The sequence below is a fragment of the Scophthalmus maximus genome, chromosome 9 (assembly GCF_022379125.1).
Source record: "Scophthalmus maximus strain ysfricsl-2021 chromosome 9, ASM2237912v1, whole genome shotgun sequence".
Classification (NCBI taxonomy): Eukaryota; Metazoa; Chordata; class Actinopteri; order Pleuronectiformes; family Scophthalmidae; genus Scophthalmus; species Scophthalmus maximus.
This window is the reverse complement of record NC_061523.1, coordinates 9,661,658-9,688,090: the sequence shown is the minus strand read 5'-3', so window position 1 is coordinate 9,688,090 and position 26,433 is coordinate 9,661,658. Positions and strand designations below refer to the sequence as shown.

At 40.0% G+C, this 26,433-nt stretch overlaps 1 protein-coding gene across 4 annotated transcripts in view; it reads left to right on the top strand.

Annotated features, from left to right (window-relative positions):
- The first annotated feature begins 2,685 nt into the window (after nt 1-2,685).
- ctnna1 (catenin (cadherin-associated protein), alpha 1) overlaps nt 2,686-26,433 on the top strand; it is a 69,871-nt gene continuing 46,123 nt past the window's right edge. The window contains exons 1-7 of one of the 4 annotated variants that reach the window (XM_035649406.2): nt 2,686-2,773; nt 5,611-5,720; nt 6,055-6,250; nt 11,123-11,289; nt 11,703-11,822; nt 13,699-13,968; nt 17,293-17,496. In XM_035649406.2, the coding sequence (XP_035505299.1) occupies nt 5,616-5,720; nt 6,055-6,250; nt 11,123-11,289; nt 11,703-11,822; nt 13,699-13,968; nt 17,293-17,496 (1,062 nt within the window). In that variant the 5' untranslated portion in view covers nt 2,686-2,773; nt 5,611-5,615. Of the gene's footprint in view, nt 2,996-3,238; nt 3,262-5,610; nt 5,721-6,054; nt 6,251-11,122; nt 11,290-11,702; nt 11,823-13,698; nt 13,969-17,292; nt 17,497-26,433 lie in introns of those variants that run through there. The other 3 variants (XM_035649407.2, XM_035649405.2, XM_035649408.2) reach the window with 3 other exon arrangements.

The window sequence follows — 26,433 nt, the reverse complement described above, 5'->3', positions numbered from 1 at the left end:
ATGTTAACATGTATTTTAAATGTATATTTTTTAGTTTTTTACAAATAACACTGAACATTTAGATCACAAATGCTAAAATATACTATAAAATATGTATTCACCATAATTTTTTATTTTGCTAGTGCCACACACTACAGATTTGCATTTGCTCAATTATACATTCAGTGTGTGACAAACATGTGCACTTTCTCTTAATGAGAAGGAATTATTTATAGCATGCTGTGCTCTTATCATTTGTCGGGCCCAACAGGTACAAAAAGATGAAGTTCAAGGACGCCCAAACTTGTCCTCCCAGCAAGCTGTTTCTCGGACAAACATTCATCATTCAAGCACACGACTGCACCACATCGAATCATTCCCTCCACCATTGGATAAACATATTAATTGGATAAACAAATGTATGTGGCAGGCGCCTCTGTTCTTGACTGAAATTAATATTACACACAAAACAGTTGACTTATAGATCTCCATTTGCAGGAATTTAATATGCCCATTTAATGCATGACCCTTCAGTTTTGGCATGGTCGAAACTCTATGGAGAAAACAATTACTTTGCGAATTATTATTGCAAGAATAATATCCAGGAGCGTCTCTCCAGAATATAATTATGTTCTGAGGCCTTCATTAAAGAGCTCTGTAAGTGCATAGTACATTTGTAAACTCATTCTCATCAGGGCTGTAATTCATGCTGCGCTGGTGGAACTTCATCTACTCCAGCCAACAAATAGAAGTGTGTCAGCTGCACTCGCCTGCCAAACAAAACACCATTGTTGCTTGTAATGTTCTCTCTGGTAACAACTGTGAATTGTGCATTTCCTCTCTTTATATTTATAATTGGAATTATGACCTTTCCAATTGCACCTCTATGCCATATTTGATTATATTTTCTGTTTTGTAAATAGTAGACTTATCCTTATTCAACTAATGCGGTTTTCTGAGCACACACCCATGAGGAAGTGCAGGAAAGGATGCAGGCTGTAAAAATGTGATTACCAAATTATCACTTGTCACTACCTTTCTACTTCAGTTATAACATGATACCACTCTTTAAACAGACAGCGTATCCATTGAGTGTGTGTGTGTGTGTGTGTGTGTGTGTGTGTGTGAGGTGGAAAAGTGAGGCGGGAGGGGTGGCACCTGGCCACTTCAGATAATCTATTTATGGCTGTCACACTTCATTACGCCCAAACCAAAATACTTGCCTCTTGAATATGTTTATCAAATGTCTCAGTGTTATCAGTCACGGCTACAACCCATAAAAGTGTGACCACTGCATGCTGACCATATCTTATGTACTTGTCCTTAACCTTGAAATTGTAATATTTGTGATATCTGCAAGCCGTCTCTAGCAAACTAAATAAAGGTCTCACATGGAATGTCCGCACTGCTGAAGGAGGAAGTTTATTATATATTAATAAAATATGAGAAATCAACTCACCTCAGAAACCTGCTCAGTGTGTTCACCTTACGCTGTGAAAGCTGGCTTTGGAGCACACAACCTTCTCTGGAGTCTTCCACTAACTTGAATTTGTTAATCTAACATTTGGACTCATCAACATTTAAGCAGAGTCGGTTTAGATACACAGGATGGATGCAGTCATACATTATTTCCGAGGTTTGAAACCAAGCTCCTCTAGATAGACTGTGAAAAGACTGTACAAAATAGGTCGTTTTCAAATCTGGACAACTGGGACAACATCTAACAGTTTGAAAATATGAATCCAGTTTTCCTATATGTCACATATAATGCAAAAAATAAATTAATGTGAAGGAAAAATACTTTAAAAGTTACGGCCATGTATTATTCGAAAATATTAAAAAACATTATAAAAAGATAAAAACATTATTTGAGAATGAAACATTAAAATCACTTTTTGAGAGATTAGATGAAAGCACAATCAAATTTCACCAAAGCAGTGAAAAATCCAAATCCCATTTCATGAAATGATTTACAAAGTGGCAATACGGTGTTGTGTTCATTTTCTTATTGTAAAATAATCGAAGGTGAGTTCTGGATCAAACACCGTTTGGCAGTTTCCTCTGAAGTAGCTTTAACTCACAGAAGAGGCACCAAGGATTAAATCAGCCATATACTTTTGTCTGTACTGATAATAATAATAATAATAATAATAATAATAATAATAATTTTATTTATATAGCACATTTCAGAAGTAGCTTCACAAAGTGCTTTCACAAAAACATACAAATCACAGAAAATTAAAATCAACATTCCAACAACCATACGTATAAAAAAAAATATATATAAAAAACTATATGAAAAGAGGACATCACTTCAAAGCAAGTCTATAGAAATGTTTTTTGTAAAGAGACCAACAAACTCAGATTAACATCCAAGATGGTTTGATCGCCACCATCGGGGCGCCACGTGACTGTGAGCGCCGCGCGTTCTTCTCATTCCTGGTGAGTTGCTCCCGTTTGCAGACTGACGGTTGAATCGGTTATAACCGGTGTCCCGCCGCTGGGCCCGGTCCCACATCAAGTTGTTTCTATGGAAGCAATAATTAATCCATATATGGACACGCTTGCAGCGAGGGGCCACGCCCGGAACACCCCCTCGTTCCGCGGGCCTCGCCGTGTCCTGCGGTCGCCCTGCCCCGCTGCCAGGAAGTTCAGGAACTCGGTCACCGCCCCGCCCCCCCCCCCCCGGCTGGCCCCCCCCCCGCCCCGCCCCGCCCCGCCTCACTCCCCCGCTTCATCCATTGTTGGGCAATAAGTCTGCGCCACCGAAACAATCCCGACCGAAACTTTTCAGGTAACTTACTTTGTTTCCTTCTTCTGAAACCCGCGACTCCGTTCACTCCGATCGGCGAACTTGTCGGAGAGGAAGCGCCTCGCGAGGTCGACGGTTGGGAGCGCAGCGCAGCGCGAGGGCAGGAAGAGGGAGGAAAAGTTTTTGAGGCAAGGAATTCCGCAATTCTTCATTCCTCCATTTTGAACTTTTAAACTCCGGCTTCTCGACTGGAACTGTCGTCGGGTGAGTGTGTCACACTTGTGTTGCGGCTGGTCGTGGTCCCGACCCCCCCCCTCCCTCCCCCTCAACTCAACGGTTAAAGTTGTGTCGGCCGGCTAACGGAGCTGGTGCTCGTGTTTGTTGTGTCGCCTAGCTAAGGCTAGCGCTAGCCTTAGCTGGGCGCCGTGTTTGGGACCGTGAACGTTAGCAGGTGACGTACTGTGCGGTTAGCCGAGTCGGCTCCGGTGTTCACGTCGTCCTGCACGAAGGAGTCAGTCCGTCGATCGGCAGTGAGTTCAACCACTTCGTGTACGTGTCACCTTCTCCGCTGTTCTTCCTTTTGCTGCGTAAATTGACCCTAAACTGGGCGAAGTTAGCCGCAACAGGTGTGACCCCGCCTCACCTGGTTAGCACCTAGCTCCCGAGGGGCTCGACCCGCCCCGCGGGCCCTCGTCACCAGTGCTACTCTTCTCTTCTTATTCATTGTGTTGTGTGTTTCCATCGCAGTTGATCGTAACACCCGCTGTGTTCCGGGCCCTGTTGGGGCCACATTTAATAATCTGCTTGGGATTTTAAAATAAAAGGGCCGTTTACGCCAACTCACACGCATTTGTCTTACGTGGTCTCAATACCTGAAGGGAAGTTTTGGTTTCATTTGCCCAGGTTTTGAGATATCTGCCTATAAAACTCGTGTTGCCACACCCAGGCAGAGGAAGTAGACGGAGGTTCACCGCCGATGTCGCAGTTACCTGGATCTCCCCCCCCCCCCCCCTCACCGGTCGTTAGGGAGATTATGGTCTTTTGAAGGCAGTAGTTTCAGTTGACACGATCTACAGTGAGATATGTGAATTATCATCAGTAAACAACTGCTGTCATTCAAATGTAATTTGATGTTTTGAATATTCGAACCTCACTGTCAACACTGCAGATTGTTCTCATAATGCAGCTGGCCAGGGAACTGTACTACGAAGAGAGTTCCACATGCCCAGGATGTGTTTCAAGTCAGCCTAAAATATAATGTATAAAAGTGCAGGGATTTATCAACTTCACTGTTGAGTGAATATTTCTGCCCTTTTGTCTGACGACGATCAAACTCTCATGAAGAGAAGCTGAAGTGAGGTCAGACTGTTTCTGCTGCTGAAGCAGAGGAGAGAAGAAGTTAATGTGATGAAATCAATCACACTGAACTGTTCATTCATGGATCATGATCACGAGACATTTTGATCAGTGTGTGAATCAATGCTCTAATATAAGAGAAAGTATTCTGTTTATTACTATTTATCTTCAGTCTCCTCGTGTTTTTCCGAGCTGCAGTGGATAAAATAAGAAAGTAAAACTGTTAGTTCGGGAATCAAATAATCTTGATTGAATTCTAATGAAGTTTCAATATTAAGTCTATGTATTTATTTGGTGTGATAAACTCTTACTCTGTTTCTTAGAGACTGTTTTAAAACCAGAGTGGACGCATGAAAAATGTCTAGAACAGCAAGAGCTCAACAGCCCACGGAAGTGAAAATCCCATTATATTCTGAATCAACATTTTTGTGATACGATGGTCTATGCATCTGTAGAAGCCATAAGTCCGTATGATATCAACTGTGTTTTAAGAAAAAAAATTTAATTCGCGATATCATCGAGAAGTACTTCATTACCTACAATCCCAAATAGTAACATCGACGTCTCTGATTGGTTGGAAGTCGTTGGAAAGGCATTTCGCAATGGTTTGAGATGAGTAGTTCCTTCACACTTAAAATACCTATGTACACAGTTTCTGACCTTTGACGTTTTTCGGCATTCCAAATTTTTTTATTTATCTCTGAATAAAAGGTTTTACGGTAACGTTTAATCTTGTGGTTTATTGGCTTGGTTCCAGGTTTAAAACTCTTTCGACACGGATTTTATCAAAAGTCAATGGAGTGAGTGAATCTGAAATTTACTTCTGTCTTAAACGCTTTTGTATCAGTCATGATCCTGTCCACTGATGACTGGTTTTCAAGTGATCTGATCGGTCAGTAGTTAGACTGGTCACTGGCTTTCATGTCTTATCACAAGCGTTCAGCACAAGTTACCATGGTGATGTTCCCCCGCTAAGAAGAGAACCAGCTTTGTAGGACGGAAAACCCAGAGTTAAAGCTGAAATTACCTCGATAACTGGAAATCCTGCTTCGTAGTACAGGCCTCTCTCAGCCTTTCAGTTAAAGCCCCTCAGCCCTCAGGGCTTGCTGATTATCCCAGCCCCTCCATGTTTGATAGCCAATCAATAGAGCTGCAGTCACTGACTGAAAAGAGAGAAATCGAAATTGGGCCACAGTGTGCGGCCTTTGGCAGACATTCTGTGAGAGATGACGCACTTCTGGCTCTTACAAGGAACTTAATATTTTGACTATTGCACAAACCTTTAGAGACTAGTCTGAAAATCATAAAGGGATATCGATTGAAGAAGTAAACCTTTTTTACTGACCGCATCTTCTACCGTAGTTTTTCTTTTTTTGCAAAGCTAAAGGCTAACATACAACAATAATGTGTAATTTTTTAAAAATGGTATGTGATGCAGTCTAAATTGTGTTTAATCAGTGAATTTGAAGTATGAAATCTGAACTTTTTGTTCCTTTGTCCATTTCTTACCCTCAAAATTCTAGACACCATGACCACTATCAACACAGCAAACATCAACTTCAAATGGGACCCAAAGAGTCTGGAGATCCGTACTCTAGCAGTGGAGAGGCTGCTGGAGCCCCTGGTCACCCAGGTAACGTAAACACATTGTACATTTATATTTAGCATAATGGGATAGGGTCAGATAGTTAAAAAAGTCGATAGGTGCAGGGACTTGATTACAAAATTGAAACTGAAAATTTTAATGGGTTTTTAATGTAATCATGATTGTTGAATATTTCGTGAATATATTATATTCTAATTAAAAACTCAATAGATTGATGCTTATCATTTAAAAAAAAAAATAATCAAAAGGTGATATAACTGCTTACATAACTGTAATGAGCTAACTATATTTAGGATCCTCAAGCAGCTGATGCTGACATTAGCTGTCACGTTGAGCCATTTCGTTATCCTGCCATACATAGGTCACTACTTTGGTCAACTCCAGCAACAAAGGTCCATCTAACAAGAAGAAGGGACGCTCCAAGAAGGCTCATGTTTTGGCGGCGTCGGTTGAGACAGCTACCGAGAACTTCCTGGAGAAAGGAGAGAAGATTGCAAAGGAAAGTCAGTTCCTTAAAGAGGAGCTGATTGCTGCTGTGGAGGATGTCCGCAAGCAAGGTATATTGAAAATGCGTATTGCAAAAGTTTGTGGATTCTAGCTTGTACAGAGTACTCTTTAAGATAGGGGGGTTAATAAATAAATTATAAGATATGTATATATCATCTGCCCCAATGGAAGACCTCGCAATAAGAATCTGCTTCGAGCCAGATGGATTAAGTTTTTTTCCTAATGGGGATTCAGAGATCCCATTAATAGACTTTTCATTTAAACATGCGTGCAGTTCACATTCGTTTCTGTCCATACACTTGTCATTACCTTGTCTTCTGTAAGGATCCAATTTAACCACGTTTCCCTGAACGTTATACATCACAAACCTCACTCTTTTTCCTCTGAGCTGTTGTGTAGTTTTCTTCATTTCTATGCTGCTTGCCTGTGTTCTGTTATGATTGAAAGTGGTAGCTAGTTAAATTAAGACGCTACAAATTAGGGCTATTTTTATAATCCAAAAATATAACTGTCTGATTGTGAAGAAAAATTGGTCCTGGGTTTTTGTTGTATGTGTTTTATTAGTTTCTTTCTAATATAAAGTGTAGTAGATATACAAAAATGAATCAATCTATCCTCTATATGCATGTACAATAGGAACATATTCATGTTAATAGTGAAATAATACTTTCAAACATTACCGAGCACCACTGAACATCACCATTCCCTGCAATATAATTCCACTCAATTCCTTTTGATTATAATAGGAAAAAATTCACTCACTCATGTCTGTGCGGCATTGGACCTTTGAAACCTTTGATTGTGAAAATTGATATTCAGTCGTGGGGGAAACCGAGGCACTACTGTGGCTGTCTGTCTCGCGACGGCCTGCGTCTCTGCACTGAATGCACCGCATGATGGACAGGAGTCAGACAACGTCACTGTCAATGATCGATAATGAAATGCATGTCAAGCGGAAACGAGTGAATAATTCAACAACAACCGTGTGGCGTTGATTGCAGATAGTTCTCAACTCTACTCTGCTGGAGAGGGAGTGATATTCATTCCAAGCAATCTAAAAACTCCTGTTTGGAAACCTTTCAGATTTTAGTCAGCCGATGGTAAAATTGTCGAATTTCGCAATAAAGTTGCATGCAAGCTCTGTAAGCTACAGTTATCCCACCATTTCAGCACCACCATCCCGAGAGAACACCTCAAAAAAACACGTACCCACGTGAGCATCGCCTGTTGTCCCGAACCCAAACAGCCACATCTCGACTCGTATTTTACACCGTGGAGGTTAAAAAAAAATTGCTCTGCGATAGACCTTTGATGGATCGTTGTCAGCAGCAGTAACATGTTTCAGCTTGATTTACTTCTGTTATCCTGCCCAGACTAGTGGCAAAATGGATGATTTTTGAATCCCTGTGTCAGTCTGTAGAACATGTTATTAGTCTGTAGCCTCTACAGCTGAAGTTGACAATAATGATGATGACGAAATCAAAAGTGAATCATCAAACACCAGGAGGCACATCTTGTCTTTGTAGGGAACATGGTGGTAGTGGAGATTTGTCTGGCATTCTGTGAGAAAAGGTAATCTGCAGTGTTCCTTAGTGGATTACCAACTCATTTTCTGGCTTAAGTGACACACAATGCATCTGTCTGCGTGTGCATACATTTTGGTTTGCATTTTATAATGAAAAGGCTTCCCCGTTTTGTTGTTTCCATGGAGATCAGAACAGGGAAGTACACGTCCCACATCAAGGGATAAAGGGAAAGAAAAGTGTAAAGATGTCATCGATGATGTCAAATGTATTTAAATGGCTATATCCACCTGCCTGGGGGACTCAACCCACACACACAGGCCATTTCCAAATCAATTTCATACCCAGGAAGGCTAGGAATCCACCATCATACCACCTGTCAATGAAATTACCATTTGTATTGTGATAACCGGTTATATCATCTAAAACCACACTTGCAAGCCTCAATTACTTCTTTCTGCCAGGAATATCTGTCGCTCTCTTGACACAAACCTGACCATTGAGACCAGGGAGATATGACTTCAGCGTGGCTGTTATCACCTTGTGAAGCAACATCTGTGTTACTGTCTCTTCTCCCCAGATGCCCAGCGAGTTATACCCTATCCGTTGCTTGAGTCCAGCTCTGAGGCGCTGGTAGGTAGATGACATGTTGCTAGATGGCTTGTGCAGTGCTCAGTGCCCAGGAATGTTACTGTCGTTGTGGTAAGCTGTCACTGGGCTGGAATTCGGTGACTGTTGTTAGCTGGTGCCTAGGCCTGGCTGTCAGCTATGCCATGCTGCTCAGTGGAGCGTGCCTCGACTGAGAATACGGCCATTGAGTAGGGTAGCCTCCCCCCCACTGGATTCAGAAAACATTTACCAACCATCTGTGGCTTACCAGCGGTTAAGAATGGGAGTAAATGTTCAGATGTGGTCATTAAGGAGGACTGTGCATACAATTCATGTCGAGGAGGCTACTGAACCAAGTTGTTGTTTCTCAAATTATTCGAAATGTAGTGTTTATTTTGCTACACTCAACTTATATTTAGAATGTTTTAAATTATATTTTATTTACTATATAAATCACCATAGACCGCATCACAGTAGATAATTCATATCTTTTGAAAGACTGAGCCAGTTCTGTCTGCTCTTGTCCTTGTTCTCTCTGTTTTTCCCTTCCCTCCCTGTCCTGTCTCTCTGGTTTCCTGCTATTTGGAAGGCTTATAGTGTGATATACATTTTAATCTTTTCATCATGCTCTTGATGGCCCGTAGTTGAGCATTAGATGGATGGAAGTTTATTAAAGGAGCACTGATCACTATCTGCCCCCAGAAAATGGCCTTATTGATTTTGTTCACGTGGGGAATAACAGCCTGAAGGTGTGGATTGTGTTTGAGGTCTGTGTTGTCAATCAGTTGCAACAACTGCTTTAGCTCTCTGTGGGGGTAACATGTATCTGAGTCAGATCTTCGTTCTAAACATTTGATATTGTTTTTTTTCCTCTTTTTTTTTAATCAAAGAGCGCTTCACGGAATGTTATCACTGGGGTGAATCTGGATATTTGCCTTTGATAATACGAAAAATTTATGAAACAAGGTTTTTTATTTGTTAACCGAAAAAGTAATACACTATTTCCAATATTGCTCCAAAGTGAGGAGGATTTTGCTTGCGGAGTTTACAGTTTTCTCTTTTTCATATCACTAGCATTACTTAACTAAGGTTATTTTCCCGGTTTGTCTGTTCTTTGCTAGTCTGATGGACGATCGAACATTTTCAGCCATATGTCAAGCAAAAACAAAAAGCCTGTTATTCACAATTCTGAGCATGTCAAATGTAGACATCTGCTTGAGCTGAAAAGGTTTCAGCTCGAGTAGGAACATAGTTATTCTCAGTTGCACTGCTCAACGAATTTAAAGCAACAGGGGCCGAAAAGAAAAGTCCCTGATGAGTTAGTGACACAGGCACTCGTCTCTTGTTCAGTCCGTGACTGTTTGTTGCCAGAACAGATTTTGAATACTTTCCACAGGTCTAGGCCAAAAAGTCACTTCATTTCACTTGTTATCTTGGAGTGAGAGAGTACACTAAATACTTCTTACAAAACACTCTGCAGCACATACTCCAAACTGATCAGATAGCCAGTTTATAAGATTTAGTTCATATCGCAATCCATTTTTTAAGTGTGTTTAAGTGTTTCATCAAGTAAAACACCACAGGATATTGCTACACCCATACTTGGAACTTTTTGTTGAATCTGTCCATGATTATCTGAACTGAACTTTGAAGTCAGTCCTGGTGCACTTTGGGCAAAAGGGAAGTACACACCCTATAAAAGCAGTGGTGCCAAAAAATAGAGCTGCTCTCTAAATTTGTATCTAACAAGATGGTAACAACTGATGAAATTAATTTTCTTTTTTTCTCTCGAGCACACATCATTGGTGAACGAAATAATTCGTTTTGACGATTTTCATCTTTGGGTTTTTTTTTCTTCAGCCTCTATGGAGCTGTAGGACATCATAGTGTTGTTGGTTTGCAGCCATGCTGACCCTAGCAGTCATTTTTAAAAGAGTTTGAATTTGGCTGCGCCACTATTGAAGTAAACTGTTTACGGATTTACTGTCTTGTTCATAATGTGATCCTACAAAGTCCATTTGTGTGCTCAGTCAACTGTGCAAGCCCAGCCAATGTAGGACAAAGCACGGTGCTGGACAAACCAGACAGTGAGGCTTTTGTCGTGGCTTTGACCTCTTTTTTTGTGTGTGTGCATGTCCATTTGAAAGCCAAAATTTATTACCGGACACTGAAGAGGTGTGGGGGTCTGCGTGTGTCTCCGTCTCTCTGAATGACACATGCTGACCCAAACCAGGCAGTGAAAATGTGCCAAACTGTTGCCCGTCGCCTGAACACTCCTCATTTCAAGTGAAGACTTCTGATGCAATAAACTTGTAGACAGGAACCGACTGAGGCTGACTGCTTTCAGAAATCTGTGGTTGATGGCAGGACTCTCCTACCACCACTGCTACAGCCTCAATTACCGCTGCTACAGGCTAATATTTCAACTACTTCTATTAATGATAAAAGACAAGTTTTACTCTTGATTCGTTTTGTCCAATTTAATGATTAACAGAGACGGGTAGTTAATTGCATTTAAAACCAAGCAGAGTTTCCTCTACATTTCCATATGACAACGTGTTGCTGAGGCATATGCTTGTTTAATTGTAACTAATGCAAAAAATGTTTTCCATTCAAAGACAACTGGAGATTAGGAACACAGTTGAGCCCCATGAAAGCTACTTCGTCATAGTTAAAAACAGTTGGTGTTTTGGTAACAGTTTGTCTGTATTTGAGTCAGATATCATTTGAAGTTTCAATCCACACCTTGGTAGTTACAGCAGATATTTTGTTTTGTCACTTCCTTCATAGGTGACTCCATGCGCATGGCCTCTGGAGAGTTTGCAGAAGACCCCTGCTCTTCTGTGAAGAGGGGCAATATGGTTCGTGCTGCCAGAGCCCTCCTGTCTGCAGTCACACATCTGTTGGTACTGGCAGACATGTCTGATGTCTACAAACTTCTACTGCAACTGAAACTGGTGAGATATTTAGAATTTTATGAATGTTACAAACAACTTGTAAGCTTAAAGCTTGAATTTATCTGGCTAAACCCTGTGTATATTTATCAAAACAAAAAGTGGGTCTAATAATTGTTTTGACCTTACACCAAGTTGATATCATTCAGCTAAATTAAACTGAATTGGAACTCAACTTGTGTGGACATTTTCCCACCAGTATTACTGATTACACCGGATATTTAGCAAGAAAAGACATCTGTCGGCTCAGTATCCGGAGAGTGTTTTTCCTGAGTTCTAAAAATTTACATTTTGCTGCAGCCTCAGTCCTACAGTGCACTTGAAGTTGTGTGCAGTGTTTCCCATGAATTACATAGACAGTGGCCAACCCTAGACCCAACACGTATTTTCTAACCTTTCCCATCCACCTTGGTCAGGTGGAGGACAGTCTGGTGAAAGTACGTAATGCAGGAACAGAGCAGGACCTGGGAATCCAGTACAAGGCCTTGAAACCAGAGGTGGACAAGCTGAACATGATGGCTGCCAAGAGACAGCAGGTAAGGCACACTTGGTACAAAAGAGAGACAAGGTCACATTGTTCTAGCAGAGAAGTCTGATGGATTTGACATGGTTGGGAGGTTATCAGGGACCTGAACAGCTATTAGTGGTCTTGTCTCTCATAATCCAACATGCTATCCTAATGACATATCAAATGGTAAGTAAAGTATTGGGAGGAAGTAAACAAGAAGAGGAGTGCTGCAGGCTTCAGCTGGACAATACGATGCAGTAAGCATGAAGAATCTGTGTACGAACATCAATTACCAGTTGCAAAGAAGTGGGCTGTGAATGCAGGCTTGAGAAAAATGTGACAAAACCCATTTCCTTGTGATCAGATATGGCACCTTTTTCTCCACTATGGTGTGAGTGGTTGTCAACACGTGACTTTCATTTTATGAAGCATTTTCCTGATGGCACTCTTGTATAGATCAAGGACAAGCACATTTTTATCAAGATGATCCGCAAACTAACGCACATTTTAATTATGTTATCCTATCTCTCATGTTGGCCTGTGGTATACATTGTTTACCGATGTCTTGGGGCTTCCTGGCCAAGTGAACAACAACCACAAAGAAAGGTGGCACAACTTCACTCATTTTACACAATACTGTTACCAACATCATGGACTTGGATTATAAACTTTGTAACACTTTGGCCTTTTTCCTTGTTGCTTTCACAGTATCTATAAACCCTGAATAAAACATTAAAATTAGAACCTAGTTTGGAAGTGAAGATACATTAACATTGACAGTGTCTGTTACTCAGCCATTACACATATTACATAACCCGGGGTCTGAAATTTTTATTTTTTATTCCTCCACACCAGCGACAGCCATGACCAGAGACATTATGTTTATGGGTTGTACGTCAGACTGTCCATCCAATTTTCATGAACAGGGTTTTTCAGGAACACCTTGAGGGAATCTCAGCTCATCCTTTATTGACTCAGGGACTGAACTGATTGGAATGTGGAGGTTAAAGGTCACCGTGACTCAATAATTCATATGCTAATTATAATGAAATACACTAAATACTTTGTATCAGATTCCTGCTAAGACTTCACTACTTACGTGATGGAATAGACAGTCAAAGGGGGTACACAACCACGAGGCAGAAGGAAATCTCTTCCTACAGTTAATGAATGTAATACATTTTTGCAGCTGTTACAAGGATGTACATTTTAATTACGTAATTTCATCAATTCCGCCCCAAAAATTTATATCAGTGACTGCCAGCTTAAGGCATCAAGAGCTTTTAAACACAATCTCTAACTGCAGAATTCACCGAAAGAAGAGACAATTCTTGTTCCCCATTTTACCCATCTTAAGATGGAAAACTTGCCAAAGTGACCTTTGATAATTTTTTGAGCAAATTACTTTTGCTTGCAATTGCACTTTCTTATGGATTGCAAAATGTGTTTAACCTAAGTGAATGCTGGAAGTAATGGGGCTTAACTACTTTTTTTCCTCCTCAGTGCTTCTCAAGAAGTCGTAGAGCCCTGGGAGTGTTCCATTTAGAGTTCAGGCTTCATTTTGTGAACGCAACATTTTATTTTTTTTTCTATGCCAGCGATCACTATCTTCCCCCCTCCTGCCTATGAGGATGTAATTGCAGTATAATGCAGAGGTCTGAATAACTGCACATTAAATTGCAAAGGCGTATTATAATGGCCTGATTATGACTGTTGTGTTACCGCAGGGGACAAAAATAAAATCTGGGTCATCCAGAACAAACTCTGTCACAATTGGTGTCTCCACAAGGGCATGACAGGCCCATTTTGAATTTGAAATACATTAGCACCTCACCCCCTGTAGGTATTCCATCGTTCAGTTCAACCCTTTATTTTTCACCATTTCCTACTTTCCTTTCTGCTAGGAACTAAAGGACGTCCACCACAAGGACCAAATGGCAGCTGCTCGTGGGGTTATGCAGAGGAACATCCCCATGCTGTACACTGCTTCCCGAGCCTGCCTCCAGCACCCTGATGTGGCAGCCTACAAGGCCAACCGTGACCTGATCTACAAGCAGCTGCAGCATGCAGTCTCGGGAATCTCCAACGCAGCCCAGGCCACTGCCACTGAAGACTCAGCACTCAGTCACCCAGCAGGGGGCGGAGAGCTCGCCTACGCCCTCAACAATTTTGATGTAAGTCAAACGAGTAGTTCACACGTCATTTATCGGGAAAGGCTAGAGTTAGGTCAGGTTTTCACTTTATGGAGCTTACCGAACTGAATCATAAAATGACCAAAACCCTTGAAGGGCTAAGGGTGGAGGTGGAAATGAGGATGAGAGATGAGGACAAATTGGGACATGGCTTTAGGGCACCTTGAATATGGTCTTGAGTCACTTCTACCTAATTCCTTGATTTGCTTCTGTCTCTGTCAAATGAAGGACATATGCACAACTCTAGCTCTAGAAAGAAAAACATACATGAGACTGCACTCATAAATGTGTCTTTACGTTACATAAACAATACAACAGTTAAATAATCACAGTTATTAGAAAGGTCTGGCAAACTGAAATATTACCTACGTTTTTAATTTTATTTTGGGAAGGTAAAGATGTTGCATTGTGGACTTAAATTTGCCACTTTGTGGAGGCACAACCCTTAATCTACTGAAAACACTCTGAATGTTGCTGTCCAGTCCCTCATGAATTTCTGCTTAAAACCTTTAAATCTCTGACAGCCAGTTAGTGTAATCCAGTGTTCACGCAGACTATATCCAGTGTTTTTGTTATGTTTTGTTTGAATCCTTTTTTGTTGCTCTGTACTTTATTCTCGTAATCCCTAAATTGTTCACATAGCTGTTGTGAATCTGCAGATTTTCCTTGAAACATATTTTCTAAGATGTTATTTTGAAAAAAAGATAGCTATTTATTTGAAACATATAACTAAAAGGATATACAAGATATTTTATATTAGTCATCATAATATTGACATGAATCAACATCAGGAAAAACAGCTGAATTTAACATTGAGGTAGTCATCTTAGTGCCGCCTGTGGTGAAGAATGCAAAGATGATTAGCTGAGATGATTTTTCTTCCCCCACGGATACTGATTTTCAAAGCACCTTATTAATTTACAGGAGATTGTTCATTTCAGCTTCCAAAGACACTGAACAAATCCACATTGAGCTCTATAGAAGCACGTGTACAATTGTGTCCTCCACCCTCCAATTTTTTTTACACTTCTCAGAATTACATGAAAGGTTTACAATGTAGTGTTTTGCATCATCGCTTATCTGTAGAGCTTATCCAAACTCTCTTTGCTCTGTCTGTCGTAGTCAGACTGGTGTTTGTGAGCACTGGGTCAAATCTCACCAAGTCTGTGGGCTGGTGAACCATCAAAAAGTTCCAAAGATTTTAACCCTCTTTGACGGTCAGGCAGAACCGAATATAACATTGGTAGTATCTGCTTGAGCGCGGCACATTTCCACCATGAGCACGACAACACCTGGTCAAAATGTAAAGCTTTGTTGTTATCATAAAGTGTATCTCGTGCGAGTCGCACGCTGCTGTGCTTTACCCTGCTTCTGTTACCAAAAATGCTGAGGCCCATCTTCAGATTTTTAGATCTTCAGAGTTACTAGCTCTTAGCAACACTAATGAAAGATTTACTCATGCTAAGCTTTTTAAGTAGAAAAAGTTGTACGTTAAATATGTCAGTGACCCATGCCCTTTCTGCTTTGAACAAATTTGTGTTTTTAGGGCAATGGTCTACCAAATGATTCATGTGCATACAACAAGTGGCAGCAATGCCCTCTCTCAGATCTGTTGCATCAGTTTTAATTTTCAGGTCAATCTCCCCCAAAAACTTATGGTTCTTTAAGAGCAAGGCAAAATTAGCATGACTCACCCCCCATAAAAAAAATACTCTTTCTTTCAGTTGCTTTCCGTTTCCTCCTCCGTGTGTCTCTCTTGTGCCTGTTGCCATGGTGATAAGACACGCGAGCAGAGGAGGTCAGATGTGTTGGAATGGAGGGGGCTGGAGGTGGATGTGACAGAGGGCGGGCTGCCTAATAAAGCACAATTCTAACTGCTGAATTGTTGAATATTTTGTAGCAATGAAGCAACTGTGGAAGCACAGAGTTCAATGGAGAAGTTGTCTTTCTTTCTTTTCGCTGCCCCGAGCGTCATGGTGATATCTTAGCCCTCTGCTGTACCTCTCCAGCATTTCAACTAGTCTCCTCTCTGAGAAAGCTTTACCCTGTAAAATCAGACATTTAAGTGTCCTCCCTTATCCTGCAGATATGAAAGAGAGGAGCAAATCACAGCAAATCCTTTCACAAAAGTGGATTTTTATATATATATATATATATATATATATATATATATAATTACATATTCACAGGCTCATCTATTGTCTGAAATTGATCTTATCGACATTGCAGACATACAGTCGTACTGCAGCTGTCATTTTTGAGTCACAGGACCTCTCACAATTCCTCATGAAAGTCCTGTAATGACACCGTCTGACTTGTTTTCTCCAGCCAGGGCCCCATAAATGTACCTGTTGAAGCAGTAAAAGTCAGAACACTCTCAGTGGCGCAAAAGAAGCAGCATTATGCTTTTAGAGAATAAATTAAAAATGTACTCACTGATGCAAACTCTCTCCTTTTCCTGTGTATAACACAAATGAGGACATTCCCAAGTCCAGTTTAGAAAAAGCAAAACCCATCTGTGCACTATGTAAGGCTTTTCATTACACTGCACTCTTGAAAAGCTAATGCACTCTCAGAACTGCATTATTCATGTTTTTTCTGACCAAAATGTTTCGAATCAGAAATGTTCACATTTCTTTTTTACATGCATTTATTCTCCTTGGTTAGAAATTTTGATTGAATGATGATGTGTTGCCGTGGGTACAAATTGTTTTGAAAAGAATAGAGCAGTGTCTGGCTTTATATTTTTTCCAACATTTGACTTAATTACAGAAGACTTTGTGAAAACATGTTGTTATTCCCTAACTGATGTGTAATTTGAGAGTAAGTCTCTTTCCATTGTCTTTTTGTCCTTTTTCTTGTTTTCCCCCGTTAACCACATTTTTAAACTTAATGACATACATCGACTCTTTCTATTAAAACTGGTGACATTGCTTGTTGGGTACAGGGGAGTTTATCTTGACTGGAAGAAAATAAAACTGACCATATCTGTATTCCTCGCTTTCGTATCCTCAATTAGTGAAGAAATGTTATTCCATATCATGGTACTCTTAATTTTGTGAAATATTTGGTCACTGTGATATAATTTCTGAAACTAAGTTATTGGCCTACATAAACAATAAGACATCATAGCATATTCTTCCCTTAAGGTTTGCCAGCCGGCCTGTCAGTCTGTCAAATCCACCCTCCTCTCGCTTGCCAGATTCTTCTCTTTGGGCTTGGCAAGGGAGAGGTCGGTGTACCATGATGACTTTTTGCATTTCTTTTCTCCCTGTGTAATTTTCCCTCTGCCCCTTTCCCTTACAGAAACAAATCATCGTGGAACCTCTGTCGTTTAGTGAGGAGCGTTTCCGTCCCTCCCTGGAGGAGCGCCTTGAGAGCATTATCAGTGGCGCTGCCCTCATGGCCGACTCCTCATGCACACGTGATGACCGCAGGGAGCGCATCGTGGCCGAATGCAATTCTGTGCGCCAGGCTCTTCAGGACCTTCTGTCTGAGTATATGGGCAATGTAAGTGTCTTCCCTTTGTTTTTCCTTACTCTTGCTGCGCCACCACCTTCTGCTCTGTACTCACAGCTCAACAGCTCTCTATAGTTTCTCTTTATTAGATGGTTGTAAGTTTTGTGAGATCAAAAGACAAAAAGTAAATTTATGAGCTATAACACTGAACCATTCATCTTGCATTATGTCATGAATATCTATATAATAATATATGGCATCTGATTCCAAAAAGTTCCTTATACCTGACATTTACTTTATCCCTGTGACAACAGAAGCTCAGTGCGTGGCATACAGACTAATGTCATTGCTTTGATAATGCCTTATTTACAACTATCTGAGCTTGAACTTCGAGTTCTCTACTGTTCATGCTAGTTTTTAAAGGTAAAAGCATAAACCGCACAGCTTCTTCAATTCAGTTTTGAAATGTTAGTGTTCCTGTGTCTGCCATAGATGTCTGATCAGCCATTGTATTATAGTAGAATTTTAACATTTAAGCCCCCTTCACACTGGATAAAAAATTCCCAGCAACATTTGGATTTTATCAATAGAGTCAGTCGTATGACGACAGTCATCACAGGGAATTTATTGGCCTCAGCTCCAGTCGGCAGTAATGGAAACATGACGCCCGGGCGGACATGCTAATTTTCACTCCTGTTCCGGCGCAATGCTATGATGGCTTGTCACCTCCGTCTGTGACTTCTGCAACTCTTTGCCACCTCTGCCACAAATTCCATCCGTCTCTGTTCAGGCAGAGCACAGACAACATTGTTCAGTTGGCTTTGAGTTTGAGGAGCCTGAAGTAATGGATATTAAAGCTAACTGCTATAACATAGTCACTGGCCTCCATGCTGCTTCCTACTGTGCACTCTGATTTCTGGCACGTTCATGATGTTGAATGTTGCACACCATTTAATAAAAACAGAAATAGGAAAGTAGTCAATTTCCCTTTTCATCTGTGTTAAAACACCCACATATATATATCTGCTAATTTTGGTATAAAAGTGTGTTATCAAAACACAGTAGTTCTGCCAGAATACAAATGTTTTAACAACTCAAATGCTGCAAATTAATTTCTAGGTAAACATTTTTGTATCAAGTACTCGCCTGCTATAGTCTGAACAGGTGGCTGCCAATTTTAGCATGCCTGGCTAACTAGCTTACTACCTGTAGTAACAGACCGCCTAAGCCAAGAGGTAGACTTACAAAATCTAAATACAGTATTACATTCTAAATGGGCCAATTTAGGAGCGTCCCAGTCGCTGCATGGCTGCTCAGCCAGGGTATTTACTACAGTAGAGAACAGGGCATTGGCCTAAGCCTGCCTGCTTAATAAGGTGAGCAAATTGCTGTTCTTTCTGCACCCACATGAAGTCTGTGTATTTTTGGCTCTTGGCCTAATGCTCCATGCAATGTCACTGAGATCCATTTAGCAGGTTTTGAGGGATTCTGCAAAGTAACTATTTGGCAGAGATAATAACAGCTAATCAAGGTGGTGTTTGATGAGTTTCAGGAACTTTACATTTCAGAGAAAAGTGCTTTTTTCAAACATTGCGAGTAAGTACTTTGTAGTACCACGGCAGTAGTGTGCTTCACCTTGGTAGTCCTTGGAGATAAGTGCAGGACATTGGGGTAATCCCTGTTTTTTTATCCTTTACCTCAGTAAAGTTAACAAAATACATTGGCCGTGAGAAATGGAATAATGTAGCTGTATAGACATCTGAATGTGTCCCCAGTGACATGTTTGTAAAAGAGTTGTGGAGAATTATCAGATAAACCAGTTTTGAGATGCTTTAACACAATCATTGCTCACTATGGTGATATTACATTGGTAACCTGATCAGAGGACCCTGTTCATGGCGGACATTTTGACATGTCACAGAAGGTGTAATTGATAAGATGAATGATGACTGAATTCCATTTAGCTGCTTCTGTTTCAGCGTCCTGGTGTTGTGCATGCTGGGTCACTACCACACAGTTGTGTCTCACTGGGACACTTGAAGTGATTAGCACTACACCTGCACTTTTCCTACGGTGACATCTCTCGGTTCCGTCCTCTGCAGGCTCAGGCTTTACAGCTGTAATTTGTTTGCCTTGTTGACCCAGAACGCTGCCAGGTTATTTAAGGTTCATGCCATTCATGCAGCGTCTCTGGTTTGCCTCAAAGTTCTCTACTTCACTGGACTCCTCGATGTCACTCAGTGATCCTGACAACAGCGGCACAGCTCATCATCACAGTGTTAAGTGGACATTTCAGGGATTTGGCTACTCTGACCAGATGAAGGAAACAAATAAGGAGCATAATTTGTCTTTTATCCACCTTGTGCATTTCTGCAGTCCTGGTGCCTTAAAAGAAATGTTAGACACTGACCGATAACTTGAACGCGTCTGTGATTACGGTCGACAGACTTGGCAAACTGGCTTGATGGTAATGTTTGCGTCACGATTGTGATGCAGAGCTTTAGAGGTGTAAGAAAATATGTAATTCATGCAGGAAAGAAACTTAGACCAGATTATTGACAACAGGCCGATACTTAACTCTGATTTTACCGGGGATTATACTGCATGTGGTCTGATAGCCACAATTATGTTCACATATTATTCTGATTGTAGAAAAGTCAGTGCAAGGCATTAAATTGTATATTTTGCCATTACAGCATATGGGTTTACACTCACAGCTGAGGCTGTTGGATAGACTCCTAACTCATTTACTCTCTTTCTCTCTCTCTTTCCTTCTGCTTCTTCATTCCCTCAAGCTACAAGATGTCTCTACCCCCTTTCCAATTTTTTTCCTCTCACTCTTTGACTCTTGAAAAAATAAATCCTTATGTCATTACATATTTTTTGAGACATTTCAAGGATTGAACCTTTGACCTTCAAAAAAAATTATGTAGGTAATTTACTTACTTACTGCATAGTCTGCTTGTCAATGCCTGCCATGTACACTATTCTTTACTAAGGTTACCAACAGTATGTTTCCTTTGATCTGAGCTCACAATAGACCCTATCAGACCTATGAATGCCTGTGAAGATTTTACTTTTAAATTCTAATTTAAAAATAAAAAAGTATTACATGACACATAAGAATGTAATTATGAAACAGGACGACCAGATGTCCCAATTTCAAAGTATTTGTTCTGGCATCCCAACTTCTTTGTGTGGATAATGAGGCTGATTGCTATTTTTTCATACAGAATTGAGGCTATATCAAGATCAACTAATATAAAGACATATTAAGAGAAGACCACTGTTCTCTGACAGAAAAGAAGCACACGCACACACACACACACACACACACACACACACACACACACACACACACACACACACACACACACACACACACACACACACACACACACACACACACTCTTTCGCTCACACAGCTACAGCATCTCAAAGAACAGAGGACAAATTAGAGAAGAAAAACTGTTTGTGGAATCCCACAACATTTGGCTGGATTGTCTCTCGTTTCATTTGAACTGATAAAACTTTCATGCAGCACATTGATTAGAAAAGTTCCAATACCCTTGGGATAAATTGTTATCAGGCAAAGGAAGGTAGACTTTGACATGTGGGAAACAGATGTCTAAATATATTAAAATACATTTTGTTGTTGGATTACGATGTTTTTCCCCCCTACCAGTCCTCGAGTAGAAATGTATGTTTGTACAGTGTTGTGATTATCATTTAACAAGACTAGAGCTTGTGCACTCAGCCATTGATGGGTGTGTGCCGTGTGGGGGTAATGTTGCCCAAGCACTGCCACATAGTATGACCTCAATTACTCCATATTGTCAAGACGGTTTGGCATGGTGTGTGTTGAGTGTAACTGTTTCTGCCACTTTATTAATAATGCATCTCTTCTACCCAGCTTCGGTCAGGGTATTATTTAACATAAGAGAGTGATGCTAGGTTGCTTTGACATATTAGCTACTGACATTTAAATTCCTTCAACTTGAAGTGCCTTTTTATATCTCCATATAGTCTCCCACTCTGTACTCTTCAGCATTTCTTACATTTTGCTTTTTCCTTGCTGAATTCACCTTGCCCATTTTCTCCACCCTTGCAATTTTTCTCCACCGTTTGTGTCCACCTCTCTCTCAACAGCTCAGTTTTTCCCCAACTCTTCCTCTTTTTGCCCCAGGCAACTATGGTGAGTGGCAGGATTTTGCTTTATCCCTATTCCTCTTTTCCCACATAGTTGCCTCTCATTTTGAAATGCATCTTGAAGGATTCTTAAACCATCTACCTTGCCTTCCGGATACTCTTATGTGTAACGTAACAGAAAATTATTATTGATTTCAGTTAAAAACAACTGCACACAAAGTTATTTTTAATTGGGATACCAGTGGGCATTTTACAAGTTCACGAAACATTAGGTATAATGTCATGCTTGGGACTGACAGACTGAATGCAGTGTGATGACCCAAAGTATGTGTTTTGTTCCTCCATCTTTTGGGGAAAATTGGAAGAAGGTTCGAAGTGACTAGATCTAATGCATGACCAATGTGAAAGGAGTTCAATTTTTCTAGTTGTAATCTCATCTAAATGCATAATTAAAACAAATTACACCCCACACAATGTAACAGGGAAAAGATTTAGTGTCCCCAAGGCTTTTCGTATATTTACAGCCTCCATAAAACACTAGTCTGTCAGCAACAGCCCGTCAGGCAATGTTTCCCAGACCTGGCCCTTGATCTCTTGCTGCTGAATTCTAGGCTTTTTGATCAGCTTTGCTGGCAGGTACATGAGATGCACCCCTTTTTTCCACAGTAGCTTAACGGGAAGGCCATGCCCTCACAAATGGACAATTTGTTATACTAAGGCTGAAATCTAACTTTTACATTTTTCAAGTCAAAAAAGACTCACAATGAACACTGATCTAAGCTCTGTTTGCGTTGTTGAAAATATATTCTCTTGGCTATGGGATGTAGGGGTGTGGAATTCAACTAAACAGTGTGTACATTTTGCTTCATTCAGTTGTCTCTGCCAGAGCTAACATTAGCAGCAGCTGTCTGCAGATATCATGCTGATGTCTTGTCAACACAAACAGTGCCGACGAATTAGAAAGCAGACTAACAGTTTTTGCCTTGTCTGTGCTCAGTGATCATTAGAGTTGATGAGCTGTTCTTAGTTGAATCATCTTCTACTGACAGTGCTTGCATCGCTATGTGAGATGGCTTTTTTTTTTCATATAAAATATGCATAATGATTATGTCCTTGTAAGTGGTGTAGGGCTTTTTATTTTTGTTGCGCCAATGTTTTCCACACGTAGGACAAAAAATTATAGATGCCATGCCTTGTTGTTTTGTATTTGCCAAGGAAATTAAAACAGTGGTCCTCAGTTTTATAACTAGGTAATTTGTTTACAATTCAGCCTATAATATGTACTTCACTGATTTATATTTAATGATTGATATTTAATGTTTATTTAATGTTGCAAACTTGTTAAATATAGAAGACTTTTAGGTTCCCATTATAATTTCAGATAAGCACTTCATGCATCAGTGGCATTTATCTGATGTGACTGAATCTTGCAGAATCGAGGTGAATCAAAATGAATCAATTCTGCACTTTGTGCAGAATCAGGAGACAAGTGCCGAACTCCAGCTCTACTATAAATATTTTAGCTTTATTACAACTGATTTTAGATAAGCAACTTTTAATGTACTTACTAAAGAAAATTAATTACAATAAATAAAGAAAGTAATTGCACTAACTGGCCTCTGATGTGCTCATTACCTGCTCATTACAAAATTACCTTTATAGTTCTTCATTTTTCTTTTATTTACACAAACATACAAATTGATCTCACCCAAGTATAGATTTGTTTCATCTTGATGCCACATCAAGTTTTTAAATTTCAGCAAAATGTTAACTTATAACACATATTTACATCTGTAATAATTAAAAATGATGTATGTTTTTGGCCACTTGGGAGAAGCATATATGTAAGCAAACAGTTGCCTATTAAATAAAAATATGTAGTGGATTTTTAGAGCTTTTTTGATGCTGGTGACCGAAGTGAGAGTGAACCAAAAGCTGTGGGAAAACTGCATAATCAGTTCAGTCACATAATCATTATTTATATAAAAATTAACTAACTTGCGGTAAATGGGGAGATAAATGTGAAGCGCTACACATTTCTAGGAACACTATCATAAGTTAATCTCATGCACAAATCGAATAAAATCAACAAAAATGTGTTTTTCTCTGAACATTATTAAACCCTTTTGAGGCTGTTTCTTACCATGGTAAGTCTAATAAGCAAATGTCCTCCAGCCGGGGGCACAGCCATTGTTGAAAATGTGAAGAAAACCAAAATTAGAAGCTGCTGTTTGCAGGTGTCTGGAGCAAGAGAATTATATTGGTTTGAATGTGAGCCACTGAATTGAAGTGAATTGAGCTGTGATGAATTTCTCACTGGAAGGCAAGGCACATTGATGCATATTTTAACATGCACACACACATTCACTCTAATACTCAGCTGTAGCAAGTCCCATCATCAGACATGCCACTGACCTTGGCAGCAGGATATTAAATGACAAAGGAGAATGGGGATTGCTTTACTTTATGTTGAGCGAAGAAAAAAAACACCTTTTAAAAAAAAATATGCACGCTCCTTTTTTAAACATTGGTGTGTTCAACTTGATAACCTATAGATATTTGTTGTCATCCATTATTTGTGCACAGAAAACAAGGTTTGGCTATGGCTGGGGTTGGAGCTGTAGGTTACTTACAGCATATGCTTTGAGCAGTGTATTGCATTTAATGATGAATCACAATTTGAGACCTTACATTGACTTCTGAGTATGAAGCAGCAATGACAGACTTTCTGTATGGAGTGCCTATTTTTTGTTATTTGGCAATGTTTTAACCCAAGACAAGCAAAGGACTGGAACTATGCTCTGTAACTCTGACAGCTGACCTGAGTGAGTGAGTTAACCACTTACTAATATCATCAGTGATGGACGCCACCAGCATCACTGTCCATGGTTGCCATATTGGCTATGGTAGAGGAAGGGGAGGGATTTTCGGTGAGTGCATGGCGGCCATGTTGGATTTGAGGCAACACCACCCTGTTTGAGTTCATGTACAATTCTAATTTGAGATGCAGTACTAGTCTTCATAGTTAGCAGTAATTATGCTGTTCTACAAGTGACTCATTCGTTTTTGCTTTCCCATATTTATAATCAGACATGCATTAGCTTAATATCTACCGTTTTGCAAATGGTAGCCCTGATCTTAAAAGTTGCGTCAGTGTATGGTTGCTGGAAAGAGTTTGTAAATGTCACTACTGTCTGTCCTGGGCTTAACAGTGTTCGCATCAAGACCTTTTGAATTGCTTTTCAGGAAAAATGCAGCTGAATTTATCTTTAAGTTCTATAGGCATTTGAAACTCTGTAAAGCTGTTTTAAAGAATCGTTTTCTGCCTGGGTCTGTGGCAAATGCTGTTCTTAAAATAATTTATGTTGAATCTAAAAATATATATATTGAAAATGTTGATGATGTAGCATGCAGTTAGCCATGTCCAGTGTCCAAAGAGCCTGAAAGGGACTTTTTTGTAGCTCATCTTTCTATTGTTTGCGCTTGAATCCCCTCAATGATGTGGTTGAGGAATGGCTTTAAATGTGTTAAGCAATAAATACATTAGGGGTGTATTTGCTGATGAGAGTCTAGATCAATATGTCTTTCCTAAGCATTTTCTAGATTTATTGGAGGTCTCATAATGAATACCTGAAGAATACATGAGCTCCTTGTACCCTCCAGACTACTAAGACCCCACAGTCAGACTCATCAGTTTAGTGCTTCCCCCGCCTGGGTACACGCTGTAGGTTAATTATGAGCTTTCTGTAGGCCTCATCAAAAAAGAGCTGGTAAAATTGAAGTGCCTCTTACAGCAGGACAGCCATGTCGGTCTATATTCCTCACAATGTTTGCATCTTTGAAAATACCATCCTAGCTATGAGCATATTTCAATGCAAATCTGTCCATTACTTTTTGGCTAATCCTCCTAACCAACAAACAAACAGAACCAACCAATCGCATAACAGCCTCTGCTGCGGTATTGCCTTCAAATAAAGTATACATATCACTTTACTTAACTGAAACTGTATATCTCAAGCAGTTAAATGAAACTTTTCCTTTTTGCTTATTTGGTTTCCTCTTTATGTACAGTAATTAACTACTGCAGCATATTTTCAAACATTTCCAAACTGACATTAGATCAGTATTCCATAGACACTAGTTATCATCAGTTCAGTATATAAGTTTTGTAGTGGCTATTACCACACAACCAGCAGTGGGTATGGTTAGAGTGCTACAGCATCCACCTCACCACCAAACTACAAGTGGTTCCCTCGAAAAAAAATGGCTTTTCTGTAGACGTAGACACACAGTCTAATGTCCTTTAGATAGCCTGTTCTTTCTTTCTTTTAAAAAAACAACGTGAATATCATTAATTCATTGCCCCTGAGTTAGGATTGTTGGCATCTGGAAACTAAGGAGCCTCAATGTCACTAAAATCTGACCCTTAATTGATTAAACAATTAAGCAACTAATTAAAAACAAAAACAAAAATATATGTATTTAGTAGTTTCCGGCCCTCATGTTGAAGCTTTCAGACCTCTTATTGCAGTATACTGCAAAATACATAGAAGTTATTGTGATAGTGAACAGCATAGATTTTTCTGCACTTTTCTATTTTAACTTCCACATTCAGAACTGTTAAAACACTGCATCACTCTGCCTGAAGGCAGGGTTTCCAAGCTTGTTTACAATAGTGGGTACATGGGTAAAAACTTAGGATCCACTCAATGTAGGATCCAGGCATGCTTAAGAGTTATTCCCCTTCTTCGTGAAATATGAGATTTGAAAAACCACAAAATCAATTATTTTTATCACATCGACGTGTGAACTAGATGATCTAATCATTGTGTTGACATT